This window comes from Micromys minutus (assembly GCF_963924665.1).
Source record: "Micromys minutus genome assembly, chromosome: 4".
Lineage (NCBI taxonomy): Eukaryota > Metazoa > Chordata > Mammalia > Rodentia > Muridae > Micromys > Micromys minutus.
In genome coordinates, this window is record NC_137973.1 from 26,780,848 (window position 1) to 26,799,697 (window position 18,850).

An 18,850-nucleotide genomic window follows, 5' to 3' on the forward strand; every position below is an offset into this window, starting at 1 on the left:
AGTCAAGAGGCCTGGTCAAAATGGAAGGCAGGAACCTACACCAGGACCATTGTCCTATCATCTGCACACACGCCACACACACCCTCAAGGCTTGTGGCCTTGGTTACAGGCTCTAGAGTGTGAAAGCAGCTCTTCTCCAGGGCAGCATTCTCTGTACTAGTGGGTTTTGTCTCCCACAGGTAGCACCAGTGACCTACCTGCGACTGAGCAGCTACCCCAAGCTATACACAGCACAAGGAAGGACCCTGTCAGCCTTTCCTTTGGGCATGTCTCTCACCTTTATTGTTGAGTTTTATAATAACATTGGAGAAAAATTCCACACCCACAATACTCGGCTTTATATGGCTCTGAACAGGTATGGAAGTCAGGGGGGCGTGGCTGGCCCTGTGGTAGAAGCCTTACAAGCTAACTCAGTTCTCAGCAGGTTTCTCCTACACTCCGAACTTGGAACCTGACCTCGATTTCTTTCCTCAGAATGAAAATAGTGAACCACGTGTGGTGATGCATGTATGGAATCCCTGAACTAAGGAATGTAAAGTGGAAAATCTCCAATTCAAAGCAAGCAGAGCAAGCCAAGCGTGGGCTCTGCATAGCAATGAGTTCCAGTCCAGTGTGGGCTACAGAGTATGACCCTATTTTAAGGTGCAGGAGGCTGAGAGATGACTAGAAATATAGCTTAGAGGTAGAACACCCTAACACGTGCAAACAAGTGGTTTGTTCTCAGCAACGCACACATACGGAGAGCCAAAACCTGATCCCCAGCAACACAAACACAGCCAGAACCAGTTAAAGTCCACTGGGCTGATGCCTGTAATCACAGTACTTAGAAAGCTGACACAGGTGGATTGCCAGGAGATCAAGGCAGTTCCAGGCCAGCCTGGACTACAAACTGAAATGCTCTCCAAAAACCAAAATAGGCTAAAAAGATGGCCCAGCACGTCAGAGTGCTTACAGCACTTGCAGAGAACTGAGTTCAGTCCCCTAGTATCCACATCAGGAAAGTCACAACCGCATTGTAACTCCAATTCCAGGGGATCCAATGCTCTCTGTGAAATCCTGGTCCAGAAACAAAAGAATACTGTTAACTAAGTAAGTTTTGACTCTTAATTTACAAAATGTACACAAGAAGCTACCTGTTATTATCAGAGAACTCAGTGCATTCCTTCTTTAGAGCCTCTCACACTCAGGAATTGTTTCTTGTTGTCCCAATAAATCTTTCATTTAAAATAAAATCTACATCTTGACTCAAGCCAGATGTTACAACACTCCCATAACCCAGCACAGCTCTTGAGAGATGGAGGCAGGAGAATCAGGAATTCTGTGATGTCCTCAATTTTATAGAAGTTTGGGGCTGGCTTGTGCTATATGAAACAGTCTCAAAACAACACAAAAAAAGTTTTATTGTGACAAGATGTGATGTCAAAAACCGTTAATCCTACATTCAGGAGGCAGAAGCAGACAAATCTCTGTGAGCTCAAAGCCAGCCTGATTTGGATAGCAAGCTCCGGGACAGCTGGGGCTACATAGTGAGACCCTATCTTTAAAAACAAAACAAAACCAAGAACTTTATTAGGAAAAGCCAAGTGTGCCTATAACCATACCCATAATTCTAGTGTTTGGGAGGTGGGGGCAAGGAGAATCAGAAATATAAGGCCATCCTGAACTACATACAGGATCAAGGAAAGCCTGGTTTACAGGAGACCCTCTCTCAGTGAGGTGGCTCAGCAAGGCACTGGCTGCCAAGCCTGATACCTAGTCAAATTCTCAGGTCCCAGATAGTGAAAAGACAGAACTCATAGCCCAAAAATTGTCCTCTGACTACCACCCATGGTCTGTGGCATACATGTGGCCATCACACACACAGAAACAATTAACAAAAACTTTAAAACAGGTTCTCACCCCTCAATTTTTCCCTACATAGTATGTATCCATAGGACTTGTTCATCTGTTTGGAACAGGATCTTGCTTTGTAGGCTCTGGCTAGTCTAGTATTCACTGCGTGCACCGGACTGCTTTCTGCTGTCAGCCAGGGGCTTCTGCGAGCCCGTTAAATATCTCATCGCTGAATTACGTGCTCAGCTGCTCTTTCAGACAGTTTTTCCCCTCGTGTCTGCTTTCAGAGATGACTTGCTGCTTATTGGACCAGGAAACAGAAACTATACATACATGGCCCAGGCTGTGAATAAAGGGGTGACAGTTGTGGGGCTTTGGGACCAGAGGCACCCTGGCATGGCAGATTACATCCCCGTTGCTGTAGAACACGCCATTGAACCCGACACCAAGCTCTTCTTTGTTGGAGATGTCATCTGCTTCAGCACTCAACTTGTCAATCAGCATGGTGGGTATATATCCCCTTAGCCACAAGCAGAAGACAGCTCTGGTGGGGTGGTACACACCTTGAATCCCAGCACTAGGGAGGCAGAGGAAGGTAGATCTCTGTGAATGTGAGGCCAGTCTGATCTGTATAAGCAGCTCCAGATTAGCTAGAGCCACATAACGAGACCCTGTCCCTCTCTACAACCCCAGAAAAGTATTTATGTATCTTGTTTCTTATGAAGTTTTACTTATTTGTGTATGGGGATGATGACAATTTGGGGGACTTAGTTTTCCTTTTCTACCACTTGCACTCAGGTTGGTGGCAGGAGCCCTTTCCTGCTGAGCTATCTGATGGTTTAGAGTGTTTCATTACTTGTCATTCTAGCTGAATGACCATTTTTCTCAATAACCAATTAGAAGCTGACTAGTAGCACTTATCAACTTTCTATTATACAATGTACTTTGTGTTCATCTCAGCTTGTGAAGAAATGTAAGTAACTGCTAGGTTAAAAATAATAAAAGTGCCAGACATGGTGGTGCACACCTTTGGTACCTGTACTCACAAGGCGGAGGCAGGCGGATCTCTGAGTTGAAGGCCACCTTGGTCTACAAAGTGAATTCTAATACAGCCAAAGCTACACAGAGGAATCCTGTCTCTAAAAACTAAAATAAATAAACAAAATAAAAAAATAAAAGGAAAAGCTGGAGTAGAGAGGTAACTCCACGATTAAGAGCTTAATAGGACCTATTCTTAATAGGACCTGGGTTCAATTCCCATGGTGGCTCACAACCATCCGTAACTCCCTCTTCCGACCTCCACTGGAAAACAGGCACATATGTAGTGTACATGAATGTGCATGTAGGCAAACATTCATATACAAAAATTTTAAATCTACAAATATTTAAAATTATAACAATAAAAGAAAAAAATCAATGGGGCTTCATTTTGAGAACCAAGTATATATATATGTGCCATGAGGCAACAATGAAGGATCAATCCAATGTCTGATAATTACGGTGGTAAGTTTACAGAGCCCGAGTTCATTCGAGCATGCATGGGTGCATATGTGCATATACCCTGGCACAGATGTAAAGGCCAGAGGACAACTTTGTGGAGTTAGTTCTCCCTTTCATTGGGGGTTCAGGAGATCAAACTCAGGTCATGAGGCTCACACAGCAAGCACTTACACTATCCTCACCGTTTGCTAGCCCTAAACTACCTTGTCCTGCAAAACATTTCTATTGGATGGAAGTTCTACTAAGCTCAATAAAAATTATAGAAAATTATTCCTTGGGTTCAATCCCTAGCATTCAAAAAATGAAAAGTAAATTTCTCCTTGGCTAGGAAATGTTAATTCTTTGGCTTTACAGACAGTGTGTCTGAGAGTGGTATACACTGCCACACGTCATCTGCTGTGGAACACTGTCCTCTCAGCATACAGCCATCATTTGCATCGGAGCAGTGGGACTCCTAGGAGACCCCTACATCAGACTTGTTCATTGCTAACATTGCCTCATAGAAAGGGAGGGGGGCCCCTGGAGCCTCACCCTTTTGTACCTCACAGTCAGTTGTATGTGATTCTACCCTAATTGCATACAACCTCCTAGTCTTGGGAGGTACTAGACTGCATACTTAGTGTGGAAGGCTACCTGGGGAGGGATCACATCTGTGCAGCTACAGGGAGTTGTCATCCCATTAACTTCCCAAGTAGGACTCTGATTTATTTAGTCACTAGTACCCTAGAAGAAAGCAAACAGTTATTTGTGACTTCCCAGGAGAGAGTTCCTGCAGCCACCCATGTGGGGCTGGATGGTGTAGAGCTTTGGCCTCTTTTAATGAGAATTGTGGTACCTTTGAAAAAACACAAAAATATTGTCGGAATATGTTATCTCATCGTATCCCAGTTGTGGGAGATAGGGCTGCTTCAGATTGTCCACAGCAGCTGACTATGATTCACCTCATGCTCCAGGTGTGATTTTGCCAGGGACAGATAGTTTATGCAGCTGGGTGACATTTGGAATTCTGGGAACCTTTCGGAGGGTACATGAGTGCTAGAGTCCCAAGAGGTAGAGGAGGGGTCGTTGGTTATTGGTTGTTAGTTGATTGCTGCCGGTCATGGTTTGTTCAGTTTGAAGGGATTCTAACTAGCCCAGGATTTGGGAGGCAGTGGTAGGCAGATCTTTGTGTGTTCAAGGCCAACCTGGTCTACATACCAAGTTTAGGATAGTCAAGGATAGACAATGAGACCCTACCTCAAAAAAGAAAATGGAGGCTGGAGAGATGGCTTAGCAGTGAAGAGCACTGACTGTTCTTCCAGAGGTCCTGAGTTCAATTCCTAGCAACCACATAGTGCCTCACAACTGTCTGTAATGGGATCTGATAACCTCATCTGATGTATCTGAAGACAGCTAGAGTGTACTTATATACAATATATAAGTTTTAGAAGATCTTTTAAAGAAAGAAAGAAGGAAAATGGGGGTGGAGAGATGGTTCAGCAGTTATAAACATTTGTTGCTCTTCCGGAGGACCCAGGTTCAGTTTGAAGGGATTCTAGCTAGCCTGAACAAAGCAAATGTGACTCTGGCAGGCCTTGCCCTTCTTTCCCATTCCTTCTGCCTTGTTAAAAAAAACTGTTAGATTGCATTCCTAAAGCTAGCCCCCAAGGTCTATTCCCTTATTTGGCCATTTCCTCCTACTAAAGCTGACTCCCAAGGTCCATCTATCAAACTATTGTAGGCCAACAATCAAAAGCCCTCTTTAGTTAACCTAATTCACGTGTCCAGTTAAAACGAAACACATCATTCTAACAAGTGGTTTCCCCTTTATAAGCTGCCATTGATCTATGGGTCACATCTGTCTCCTCTTTATACAGAGGCAGTCCTCTGCCTCCACCTCCAAAAACATCCCTTCTCCCTTTCCCCTTTATTCCTCTTTCCCTCTATTCCCTGCCCTCTTTCTCTCTAAGGACAAATATGTCTCCCGTTCTGAGAATTTACTTGGTCTTGAGCCAACAAGAGAGGTTCCCAGCACCCACATGGTGGCTCACATCATCCATAACTACGATTCCAGGGAATCTATTGTCATCTTTTGTTGTTTTGTTGTTGTTTTGTTTCTTACAACTTTGTTTTTTTAAAAAAAAGAGATACATGTATAGATTTTTAAAAGCATTTTGACATAAAATTATATGAATATATTTTTGTCAGTAGTTGATTTTTTTTAAAGGTTTGATAGTATGCATTGAAATCTTACTAGTTACAGTGAGCATAAAGTACATGTAAAATAAAACATAACATTGAAATAGTCTACTTTTTCTTGGTATGTATAGATTAAACATAATGATTTTTAAAAACCAAAAATTGCCACAAGGCTATCTTCTTAGCTCTTGAGTTATTAATGATTTAAGGTCTAGGTATACCCCACTCTGAGTGGGTGCTATACACTTGTTGTTTTTTTTTTTTTTTTTTTTTTTTTTTTTTTTTTTTTTTTTTCTAAGAAGGACTGAGGCTTCCTCTTTTTGGCTTTTCTTTTTTTGATCTTCATATGACCTGTAAGTTGTTTCTTGGGTATTCAGAGCTTCCTGGGGCTAGTATCAAATTATCAGTGACTGCATATTATGTCTGTTCTTTTGTGATTGGGTTACCTCACTCAGGATAATATTCTCTAAATACATCCATTTTCCTAGGAATTTCATAGTCATTGTTTCTAGTAGCTGAGTAATACTCCATTATGAAAATATACCACAATTTTTGTATCCATCCATCTACTGAAGGACATCTGGGTTCTTTCCAGCTTCTGGCTATTATAAATAGGGCTGCTATGAACATGGTGAAGCATGTGTCCTTATTGCATGTTGGAGCATCTTTGGGGTATATGCCCAGAAGTGGAATAACTGGGTCCTCAGGTAGGACTATGTCCAATTTTCTGAGGAACCTCCAGACTGATTTCCAGAGTGGTTGTACCAGTTTACAACCCCACCAACAGTGGAGGAGTGTTCCTCTTTCTCCACATCCTCGCCAACATCTGCTGTCATCTGAGTTTTTGATCTTAGCCATTCTGACTGGTGTAAGATGAAATCTCAGGGTTGTTTTGATTTGCATTTCCCTAATGACTAGGGATGTCAAGCACTTCCGTAGATGCTTTTTTTTTTTTTTTTTTTTGTGGGTTTTTTTGTTTTGTTTTCTGGGTTTTTCTGTTATTGTTTTGGTTTGGTTGACAACAGTTCTCTGTGTAGCCTTAGCTCTCCTAGAACTCGCTCTGTAAACCGGCTGGCCTTGCACACAGACAGCCATCTTCTTCCTTAATGCTAGGACTTGGGGTTAAAGGCCCATACCATCACACCCAAAAATGATGCCATCTTTTGATATCTGAGGGCACTAGCCATATGTGGTACACATACACACACACAAAATTAAAAGCTGGACAGGATAACATATGCCTTTAATTCTATCACTCAGGAAACTGAAGCAGGCAGGTCTCTGAGTTCAAGGCCAGCCTGGTCTAAAGAGCAAGTTCAAGGGCAGCCAAGGCTATATACAGAGAAACCCTGTCTCAAAAACAAGCGAACAAGAACAAAAGAGAATCCCCAAAAGATTTGGAATATAACTTAACCTTAGGCATTCTTTCACCACTGTGCAATATAAACCAATCCTGCCTCCTGCCTCTGACCAGCCTGCACTGTCACCTTTGTCCTGTTGACATGATCTCGAAGCAAATTCATGCTTAGCACGATCTAAAGGTTTGATGCAGCTTTTCTTTTCCCTGAGATCAGTTACATTGCTCACCTCACTAGCTCATGTTATTCTGAGGGCAGTAAGTAGATTTTGTTTTGCTGGCATGATACAGGGAGGGGAATGTGACATTCAGAAAGCCACTTACATTCTTAAAATCAGAGTAATGGTCTTATATACCTCCTGATTGAGACTTCTAATAAGGTAATTTATTAATTTACACTGACCGTTGCAGCCAAGCACTTTCTCTGGTCTTTTCCTAGGTGAGCCTGGGGTGTGGATGATTTCTACCAACAATATTGTACAGACAGACACTGTCACTGGAGTAGGATTGGCTAGGAGCCCAGGAACTGCAACAATTTTTCATGACATCCCTGGAGTCGTGAAAACGTTTCGAGAGGTACACCCAACTGCACCACAGCTGAAGAGACTAGCATGACTATGCATTTATTGGCTATCCGTGCAGAAAGCATCCTAGAATGAAAGTACACTTGCTAACAGACACTAGAACAGCCAGTGTACTGGGGAGATATTGCAGATAGAGCACTCGCTAGCATGCACAAGGCCCTGCTTCCACCTCCACCTAAAAACGAAACAAAACAATTTTTATTAGTAGCAGTTAGAATTCTTCCCAGAACTATGACTAATCTGACTTCTGTTCTAAGAGAACACTATGAGTGCTTGATTCAGGTGCATATTCTAAAATTGGACCGATAGAAGGTTAGCATGGCCCCTGCACAAAGATAGCACAAACTTGTGAAGCATTCCATACTTTTATGGGGGGGGGGGAGTGGATCACCGTGAGGGCTGGAAGATAGCGCAGTAGGTAACCCAGAACCAACACCAAAAGCCAGATGTGGTGATACTCATCCATAATCCCAGCATGTACGAGGCTGAGGCAAGATGGCTGAAATTAGAATGCAAGGAAAACCTTGGCTATACAGTGAGGTCCAGGCCAACCTGGGCTACAGTGTAAGACTCTGTCTCAAAATAAGAGTATTTCTTCTGGGGATGCAGCTCAGTTGGTAGAGTGCTTTACTAACGTACATGAAGTCCTGGGTTTGAATCCACCACATAAATCAGGTGTGCCTATAATCCCAACACTAGGGATGTAGAAGTAGAGGCTGGAAGATCAGAAATTCAGGGTCATCCTAGGCTGTAAAGGTAGATGCAGGCCAGCCTGGGATATATGAGGCCCTGTATCAAAATAATAATCATGTTTCAGAAGTAAACAGATTTTGTGTTTCTCAAATACACCAGAATGTCAATTCCGTGTTTGTATGAAATAGATAGGTTACAAGGGGTTAACAGTGAGGGGAGCTGATTTTTCCTTCGGTTTGCTGACAGGTAGTAGTCAATGCATCATCAAGATTGACACTCAGCTACGACCTGAAAACTTACCTCACCAACACCCCCAATTCAACTGTATTCAAACTCTTCATCAGCACAGGCAGAAATGTCAACCTCAAAGGTAAGGAGATTCTCCACAGGCCTCCTGATTATGTCCATCTTGTCTTCCCTCAGCCATTTTGTCTGGATTACTATACTTCCTTTTATTGGCTATGCTTAGTAGCAAATACCTGTAATGCTAGCATGGGAAAAGCTCAGGCGTGGACTGGAGAGATGGCTTAGAGGTTAAGAGCAATGGCTGCTCTTCCAGAGGACCCAGGTTCAATTCCCTGCCACATGGCAGCTCACCACTGACTGTAACTCCAGCTCCAAAAGTCCAACACCCTCATAAAGACATACATGTGAATAAACACAAGTGCACATAAAAGTTTAAAAAAAAAAATCTTAGGGGGCTGAAAAGATGGCTCAGCACTAGCTGCTTTTCCAGAGGACCTAGGTTCAAGTTCCAGAACTCACGTGACAGTTTACTACTGTCTGTAACCCCAGGGAATCTGACACTCTCACCCAGATATAAATAAAGGAAATAAATCATTTTTTGTTAAATCTTAAAACAATGAGAAGCTAAGACACAAGCATTGCAGGATGTTCAAGGCCACCCTGACCTAAGATCCTATCTCAAAAACTAAAACAGAAAATTCATTTAATTCAAAACTGCTTCCACTCAACACTCAAGTGCTCTCTCTCTCTCTCCCTCTCTCTTGCTCCCTTGTCTTTCCCCGCTTACCCCTCCTCTTCCCCTTCCCTTCCCCCCTCTCTCTCCTCGTGCTCATGGCCGGCCTCCACTCCTCTACTTCTCTGTTCTCTCTCTCTCTCTCTCTCTCTCTCTCTCTGCCTCTACTACTCTCTTAACTCCCCATGACCTAAATAAATTCTATTCTATACTAAAAAAAGAAAAAAGAAAAAACCTGCTTCCAAGTTTTATGAAGATTTTTATTCAATCATGTGTAGGTATGTGGCTATGTAAGTGCCCTAAGCGGACAGACACCTTACACGGGTGCTTATAGCTGGTCTTAGCTATTTTGTGGTTCTTCTTTTTCCCACCCTTTGTCCCTTCAGACAGTTTCACTATCACTCCATAGCAGAGGAAGGAGGATAGAGAAAGGAGAGAAAAATCTCTGAATCTAACTTCTTTCCTTTTGTCTCTTCTTTGAGCATGATTTATAAGAAACCTAAACCACCCCCCTAAATGATCAACACCCACCCATCCTACCTCTTGGGGCCCTAGCATTTATCTACCCTCTGAAAAGTTCCCATACTTCAAAACATCAAACAATTGTAGAAATAATCTGCAGCTGTCAAAACACCTCTGCTAGAGCAGCCCCAGAGTCCAGGTATGAGCCTAGAGTTAACACCTGAGGAAACACTTTCTTATAATATTTCTGTGCTTTATAAAGAAACCAAAATTCTAGAATTCTCACTACAGGTGCTGGGATCTGAACTTGGGTTCTTTAGAAGAGCAATGAGGATTCTTAACTGTTGAGTCATCTCTCTAGCCCTTGACTTGGTCTTGGTACATATACTAAAATCCATGAGATTTCAAAATTTAAGACTGGATTAAAGTTTGGATTTTATTTTTTGTGGTGTTGGAGATCAATGGTAGGGTCCTTTACATGCTAAGTAAGCAAGCATTCTATTACACTGCTGAGGCATACTCCTACCCTGGATTAATTCCTTTGAGACAGCATCTCACTCTGTAACCAAGGCTAGCCCACTACTCACTATGTAAAGCAATCTGGCCTTGAACTTTGGCCTCTGCTCTAGAGTGCTGGGATTAAAGACATATTGGGCTTGTTTTTTAAAGGTTTTTATTTATGTACGTCTGCTATGTGTGCAGGTTCCCATACAAGAATGTCAAAAACCTTGATTTACTGGTTTTGAGCTGCCCCGGGCAGGTGTTAGGAACTGAACTCAGAGCCTCTGGAAGAACAAGTGCTCTCAAAGACGGACCTGTCTCTCCAGTCAGCATCATTTTTTCTTTTACAAGTCCCTGATGCTAACAGTTACTTAACTCATCTCTGCTTCTTAGGATCCTGTACCCCAAGTCAGGTTTTGGCTGTTGAGAAAGTTCTTCTTCCTGAGACCCTCATGCTATGCCATGTGCAGTTCAGCAATACTTTACTAGACATTCCAGCGAGTAAAGTCTTTCACATCCGCTCAGAATTCAGTGTGGAGAAAGGTAGGGTCCAGCAGTGAATATCTTTCTTTTGTCCTGTTTCTACACCTGTCAGCTCCTGTTGAACTATATTTGTGTTTTCTCAATCTCTAGAGCCTTTCTCAACCCACTTAACAAAAGGTTGTGTTTTTTGTTTTGAGGTATCATATATCCCCGGCTGGGCTTAAACAAGAGTAACCTTTGATGGATGGTCCACCTCTAGAGAGCTAGGATTGCAAGGTGTGCTGCCAAGTCCAGTTTATACACCACTGGGGATCAAGCCTAGAGCTCTGTGCATGCCAGGCAAACTCCAGCTGAGCTGTGTCCCCCTAGTCGACAAGCTGTCTTTCTTTCTTTTTTTTGCTCATGTTCTCTATAAGGTTGGATTGTGTCTAATTCGTTTTGTTTGTTTGTTTGTTTGTTTGGTTGGTTGGTTGTTTGGTTTTTTGAGACAGGGTCTTACATTGTAGCCCTGGATGGCCTGAAACATACTACGTAGACCAGCTGTCCTTACATTCACAGAGAACCACTAGACTAGACTTCCTGGGGGCTGAGTTTCCAACATGTAGCATAGCATTTGAATATCCCAAATGAATGTCATGAACAAGAAACAGAAGGTAATGTTCAGCTGGCTTGATATAAATGAACTAACTCAAAATGAGAGGATTTTACCTTGTGGTATAAATCTGTAACCCCAATATCTGGAAGGCTGGGTAGAAGGATCACGAAGTCAAGACTAGTCTACAGAATGAGTTCAAGTTTATCTGGGCAATCTAGTGAGACTATTCAAAATACAGTAAAAGATGGCTGGGAATGCACAGTAGTAGGGTGACCTGGCATGCGGAAGGTCCGAGTTCAGTATTACAAACAAAATGTGTGTGTGTGCATGTGTGTGTGTGCACTCAGTGGAGGTGGGGAGAAGGGGAGAGAAGGAGAGGGAGGCAGAGATGGGGAAGAGAAGATATAAGCAGGATAATATACCATTTGAGCTCTTGAGTGGAGCCCTCTCAGCTTGAAAGGTATGGGTAATGAAGCTAAAAGGGTCATTCAGAAACCTGCTGGACACTGAATAGACCTTTACAAAGTTCCAGAACAAGATGCCTATGGACTGGTACCTTCACTGTTCAGCAGAGCACTAGACTAGCAGCCTAGTCCACAGAAGAGTAGCAGAATCAACCACAGAAAGGGTTAGTCTCCTCGGCACTGTCTACACACTTGCGCCATACTGTTCAGGATTTGCTGAGTGTTGACTTGAGTCCAGCTGCAGCTTCCCCTCAGGAGAGTTTCCTTTTCTCTGGTATTTTCTCCACAGTAGTTAGTAGTTTATCAGAACTGAACTCTCAAAGCCTTTTTCTTCCCTACCCTAACTTGTTTATCTCAATAGAGCCTCTGGGCCTTCCTGCTAAGTCTTTCCTTTTTAGGGGTCTATGTCTGCCTAATCAAGGTTAGACAGGAGTCAGAGGAGCTGCGCCAAGTCCTCAGTGTGGCAGACACCTCAGTCTACGGGTGGGCAACTCTGATCAGTGAACGTGGCAAGAATGGCATGCAAAGAATCCTTATTCCTTTCATCCCTGGCTTTTACATGAACCAATCAGAGTTGGTTCTTGGCCACAAAGACACTGGGGCGCTAAGAATCCTGGGAGTGGAGAGAGTTCTCCAGAGCCTAGAGGTAAGTGTTAAAGTCTGAGACACAGCAGTACTGGGGATAGGATCTGGGGTTTGTTGCTTTTTTTTTCCAACAGACTTTCATTACTTTGGGCTAGCAGTAAAACCTCTACATAGTCAAGATTGGCCTCAAACTTGTGATCCCCCTGCCTCTGCCTCCCAAGTGCTGCAATTAGGTGTTTATGCAGTGTTGGAACTGAACAAAGGGTAATGCGCCTGCAGCAAGTACTCTATAACTAAACATCCCTAGTCCTCAGTGTTTGCTTCCTTGTTTCTAAGACACAGTGTAAGCCAGGTTACTCTCACACTACACACCTCCTTGGACTTCAGACCCCTTGTCTCTACCTTCCTGGGATTACAGGACATGAATTACCATGTGTGACACTGAGGGATAAGGGATTTGAAAGGGTAAAAATGTTGAGTAACCTCATTGAGGTTACTACTGGAGCTGGAGAAATTAAATTGCTCAGCAGTTAGGAACACAGGCTATTCTTGAAGAGGACCTGTGTTTGGTTTCTAGAAATCACACCATAGGGCTCACAATCTCCATTTCAGGGAACCTGCTGCCCTCTTCTGGCCTCTCTGGGCACCTGATGCATGTGTACAAGCACACATACAGACACATACAAATAAACTCTCTCTGTAGAACAGGCTGACCTTAAACTCACAGACTGCCTCCTGAGTGCTGGGATTATAGGCTTGTGCCACGACTGCCTGGCAATTTTTATTTTTTAATCATATTTTTAATCAATTATGTCTCTATGTGTATACATACTCTTAACCTTTAAGCCTTTTCTCCAACCAAGTGCTGGAAACCCTTATTAAATAATGAGTTCTCTTATTCACAAGGCTGGGTAAACTCTGTCAATCTAGACAGTTAACATCAATGCTACTTTTGTTTAATGAATTTATAATGTGCATTGGTGTTTTGCCTGTGTATATGTCTGTGTGAGGGTGTCAGAATCCCTGAAACTGAAGTTACAGTGAGTTGTGAGCTGCCATGTGGGTGCTGGGAATTGAACTCAGGACCTCTAGGAAGAACAGTTATTGCTCTTAACCGCTGAGCCATCTCCAGCCCCAGCTCACATCATTTTATTCTTTGGTTTGCACACAAGTTTGGAGGCCAGAGGCCTTTCTCAATTGCTCACTCGTGTGTGTATGTGTGTGTGTATGCGAGCGTACATGGTTTGTTTTGAGACAGGTCTATATGTATGTAGCCTTGGCTGTCTTAGAACTCAAGAGATCCTCCTGCCTCTCTCTTCAGTACTGAGATTAAAGATGTGTGTTCCCATTCCCAGCTGACCACCTTTTAAGACAAGGAATCACTATGTATCCCTTGCTGGCCTAGAACTAACACACACACCTCCCTCTCTACTCAAGACTGGGAATCAAATGCCTGCCCCCACACCCACCTCCACCTTATTTTTCTTAAAACGTTATGTATTCGTGTATGAATACATTGGCCTGAGTGTGGAGACCATAAGAGGGCTCTGGATGTCCTGTATTATTCTCCAGCTGTATTTTCTTTCTAAACACTTTTTATTACACCTTTATTTATGCCACACAGCACATACTGAGGCCAGAGAATAATTTGGTGAAGTTATTTTTCTTTGTCATGTGAGTCCTTGAACTCATGTCCACGGGTTTGGAAACAGGGACATTTAACTGAGCCATCACATAGGTCTACCACCTACTCTTTGAAGCCAGCCCTCTGCTGAAACTGATGCAGACATTTTCTTGACTAGATTAGGAGTGAACAAAAGCCCCCAAAACCCTCATGGCCCTTCATCCCCCACCCCCCAGCTGGGTAACTGATATACATGGGACTGTTACCTAAGCGATGGGATGCAAACCCCAGTCCTCATGACTGCAGGGATAACCACTGGGGCCTTCTCTCCAGCCCCCTCACCTTTTGTTTTTGAGACAGAATCTACATAGTCCAGGAGCTTTTTATGTTTTATGCAGACCAGGCAGCCCTCAAACTCAAAACATTCACTCTCTCCTTTCTGCCTCCTGAGTGGCAAGATTAAAGACATGCACTGGGCTGAAAAGAGATGGCTGAGTGGTTTAAGAGCACTGACTGTTCTTCCAGAGGTCCTGAGTTCAATTCCCAGCAATTACATGGTGGCTCACAACCATCTGTAATGGGATCTGAAGCTCTCTGCTGGTGTGTCTGAAGACAGCTACAGTATACCTATATATAATAAATCTTAAAAACAAAAACAAAACAAAACAAAAAAAAAACCAAAAAAAACAGGCACTAAGATGCCTTCCCTCAGGGATGTTTCTGTTTGTGTTTCCCAAGACCTAGAAGCTTTTACTTCAAGCATGGCTTCTCTGCCTTGCCCTGGCTATCTGAACTCATTATGTAGTTGGGACTGCCATGCACAATGACCGTCTCTCATAACGTGCTTTTTAAATAAGTGTCCTCATGCTTGCAAAGCAAGAACTGTTCTGACCCCTTTTAAATACATCTAAAGCGGTGAAAAAGCTAATGACTTATTGGCTGGCTAGCAGAATCTTGAAAATTCTTGTACTAATCAAGACACTAATTTATCTTTCAAACAAGCATTTTCTCTTTTCTCCAAGGTCTTCCACAGCTCCCCATTTCTAGCAGTCTCTGGCTATAAGCAAGCTACCCTCACAACAGGCCTAGCTATCTACCTAGTAAGAATAGTCAACTTCACTGCCTTCCAGCAGATGTCATCGCCTGCTTTCATTAATGTTTCCTGTGCACTGACCAATCAACATGAGGCTGTGATAGTCAAAGCAAAAGATGTATCTGGTGCAGGTGAGCATTGGGGACTTTAAGATTTATCGTATAAGTATTCATGCACACCAGAAGAGGGAATCAGACCCCACTAGAGGATTGTAAGCCACCATGTAGTTGCTGGGGATTGAACTCAAAGACTTCAAGAGCAGCCAGTGCTCTTAACCATCGAGCCATCTCTCCAGTCCCACTTGGAACTAATTTTAATCTCATGGGAAACAAATGTTTCACAACAAACCATTTTTTTAACTAGTTTTTTCCTTTTTCTGTTTTTTTTTTTTTTTTTTTTTTTGTCTCACTAACCTTAGGGCAGTCTAGAACTCATATCTCTAGCTCTCTAGTCTACACAATACACTTTTAAGCTCCCACATTTCCATAAAGATGAGGTGTCACGCTGTTGTTGGGTACTTACAGCTAACTATAGCTATATTCCTAAGGACCTACATTTTGAATGCTTCCATTTTAGGTATACACTACACTGAGACAATTTTTCACTGTCCTGTATTCAGGGGGCAGACTTTAGGCTGAGCATGGGTAATAGTCCCTGATAATCCAAGCCTATAAACCTAGCATTTGAAAGAGGAACAGTAAACAACTCATCAGTGCAGCTTTGCCAGGTAAAGCAGCTGTAACATCCAACCCATCTTCAGCTCATTCATTACATCACATGAGCACATCTGATCTACACCAAACATTAAAATGACCAGAAATCAGGTGTTAGGTAGGTCACAATATATGGGTATAGGCAATGCTACAGTATTCTGCTCAAATTTTATTTGGTCCTTGATCCAGAAAATATTCATATAAACAGCAATATATGATCAGAGGTAACTGTAGGTTTGTTGTTCTTATTTGAGTATATACAGAGTATTATTTAAGTGTGAATGGAAACTGTCAGCCTTTAGTGCCAGGAACCTAGCCTGGAAGTTTCTCACTGGTTTGAAAGTAGACAGGATAGGAGGCTTGCCTCTGCCTAGGATCAGGTGTGCAATTGGAATATAACAAGTACCACAGGGGCCTGCGAATATATAAAACTCCAGTCTTAGTTTGGCAGGGTGGCATTATGTCTTTAATCCCAGCACTAGGGAGTCAAGGGCAGGCAGATCTGAGTTAAGAAGCCAGCCTGGTCTACAAAGATCCAGGACTGCCAGTGCTACAGAGAAACCCAGTCTCAAAAAGCACTCAGGTCTTCATGCTTGACCAACATTTTACCTCCAAACTCACAGTACCTTTTACAACCTAGGGTAGAAATAATGTAAGATTGTTAGGAGGGAGGCTAGAGAGATGGTTCATTAGTTAAAAGTACTGACTGCTCTTCCAGTGGTCCTGAATTCCCAGCAACCATATGGTGGCTCACAACCATCTGTAATGGGATCTGATGCCCTCTTCTGGTGTGTCTGAAGACAGCTGTAGTGTACTCATACATTAAAGAAGGGACTGTAAGCATCTGAAATAACCAAAAGTAGGAATGCTTAAAATCAAGGGCACCAAGCATGGTGGCACATTTCTTTAATACCAGTACTCGGGAGGAAGAGACAGGCAGATCTGAATTGAAGGTCAGCCTGATCTAAAGAACAAGTTCCAGGACAGCCAGATCTGTTACATAAACTCTGTCTCACAAAACCTTTGTCTAAGGGTGAAGTAATTCAGGTTTTATTTGCATTGTGTATGCAAAGCCCTGGGTACATTGCCTAGCACCCCAGAGAACTGGACAGTCTACCTAAAATCCCAACACTGGATAGTCAAAAGGATCAAAATATCAAGGTCATTCTTGGCTACATGGAAATCTAGTATAGCTAAGTGTATATTGGGAGAAAGGGGTTCACACAGCCAAGTTTTATTATAGTTAAGACACAAACAGAATGTTCTCTAAATATGGCATGAGGAAGACAGGTAAGAAACTCAATCAGCAGGCCGGCAAGATGGCTCTTGCCCTGTAAGCCTATCAACTAAGTCTGACTCTAGAAAGTCCTGGCTTCCATGTTGCCAGCATATACAGGAACATACACATTAAATATATAAACTGAAATCTGCATAGTCACAACTTTGGGTAAAGTTTCAAGCCGACTTTGATCTCGGAGGACACAAGATTCCCACTCCTGAGCCAAAAAGCAAAGAACAAATCACATGTTAAAGTCTCAATTTTGGGGATTTCAGACAGTACATGGTTAGCTGAGACTATCTCTAGTGAGGGCGGTACCAGCACTAGTACCATGAGACAGGTTATATAGACCTACCTATATTATATGCTAGGATTACAGATGTGTACCAATATTCCTTAGCCTTTAGGACATCTACTCTGAATGTTAATGTCACTGTCTCATCCCATTATGGCAATGCAGATCACTGTGAAGACTCGGGTGTCTTCAAGAATGTTGTCGGTTCTTACCAGATCCTCCTGTTTACCCTCTTTGCTGTGCTGGCATCAACTGCTTTCATCTTCCTAGGTAAGAAGTCTGCAAGTAATCTGACTCTCACTAACCAAAGATAACCAAAGCCGTTTACCACAGCTAATTCATGATTGCCAACCTGCAGGGCGTGGCACATGCCTTTAATTCCAGCTTACAAAGCCAAGGATACACAAACTGTCTTAAAAAACCAGTATTGAGGCTAGAGAAATGGCTCTGCAGTTAAGGTCCTGACTTCCAGGTACCCACATGGTAGCTTACAGCTCTCTGTAACTCCAAGGTCTAACAACCTCACGTTATACATGCATCACTAAACATGTACTTTTAGCCAAAGGCTGGAAAAGTCCATGTAAGGTATCTGTGGGAGGGGCTGGATCCAGGTCCCACCAGTTATCAAAAATTCAAGCATTCAAAGATTATTTCCACTTAACTTACCTACACATCTCACAAACTCATCTCTAGGTTACTTCTAGCACCTACAGCATACACTACAAACATACTAGAGTTGCTTGGTCAGGTAATTGTGTGCAGACAGGGCAGATTTTGGAGGTAGATTAACTGAAAACATTCCTTTTATACTAACACCAAACCTCATTTTATTTAAATTTTATTATTTGCTTGGGTTAGGGAAGAAGGGAGCACAAGCTTGTACTGACAGGAGCGTGGAAGCCAAAGACAACCTGAGTCTTTTCTGTCATGTAGGCTCTAGGGACTTGTCAAGCATCTCTGCCGGCTGAATTATCTTGCTGGCCATTAAAACTCACTTTTGAATGGACTTTTATCTTCAAGGCCTTCCTGCAAGCATAATCTTTTTCTGTGGCATTTTCTTCTTTCAGCATACAATGCCTTCCTGAACAAGGTACAGACTATTCCAGTTGTTTATGTGCCAACAATAGGAACGACTCAGCCAGGTAAAGAACTGCCCTCATTCCCAAGTTCAGATATCTGTCTCACTCATTTGCCTTCAATCATCTCGTTTTTTTTTCTTCCCTAGGTTCTTGTACAGCCTCATGTTCTCCCCCTCACTTCCTTAGCTCACAGCCACCACTAGTGCAGAGTCGGCTACAACACTGGTTATGGAGCATAAAACACTAACCCGAATAGACAGGTCCCCTTTAACTGTAGAGATTGGAGATGCCTAATTCTGCAGATGTTTAGTAGCTAACACTACAAACTAAACTTCCAAAACAAGTTTGTAATAACTATAAATAAAGGCTCATAAGTAAAGTCATGTGTTATAAGAATTAAGTTTCTGGGGCTGGATTACTGGAAACCCTGGGTTTCTGTTCCTAGCACCAGAAAAACTGGAATGGTGGTACATACCTACAATGCTGCCACTTGATAGGTATCCTGTCACGTATATAAGCTACATAAGGCAATCTCAACAACACACAGAAAACA

The 18,850-nt window shown here is 42.7% G+C and overlaps 1 protein-coding gene across 1 annotated transcript in view; it reads left to right on the forward strand.

Annotated features, from left to right (window-relative positions):
- NUP210L (nucleoporin 210 like) overlaps window positions 1-18,544 on the forward strand; it is a gene marked incomplete at both ends in the record, with an annotated part of 91,474 nt that extends 72,930 nt beyond the window's left edge. The window contains 10 exons of the mRNA XM_080916464.1: window positions 180-355; window positions 2,121-2,338; window positions 7,308-7,444; window positions 8,392-8,515; window positions 10,481-10,630; window positions 12,028-12,275; window positions 14,861-15,062; window positions 17,384-17,488; window positions 18,286-18,360; window positions 18,444-18,544. Of these exons, the coding sequence (XP_080772590.1) occupies window positions 180-355; window positions 2,121-2,338; window positions 7,308-7,444; window positions 8,392-8,515; window positions 10,481-10,630; window positions 12,028-12,275; window positions 14,861-15,062; window positions 17,384-17,488; window positions 18,286-18,360; window positions 18,444-18,544 (1,536 nt within the window). The remainder of the gene's footprint in view (window positions 1-179; window positions 356-2,120; window positions 2,339-7,307; window positions 7,445-8,391; window positions 8,516-10,480; window positions 10,631-12,027; window positions 12,276-14,860; window positions 15,063-17,383; window positions 17,489-18,285; window positions 18,361-18,443) is intronic.
- Between the last annotated feature and the right edge of the window lie 306 nt (window positions 18,545-18,850).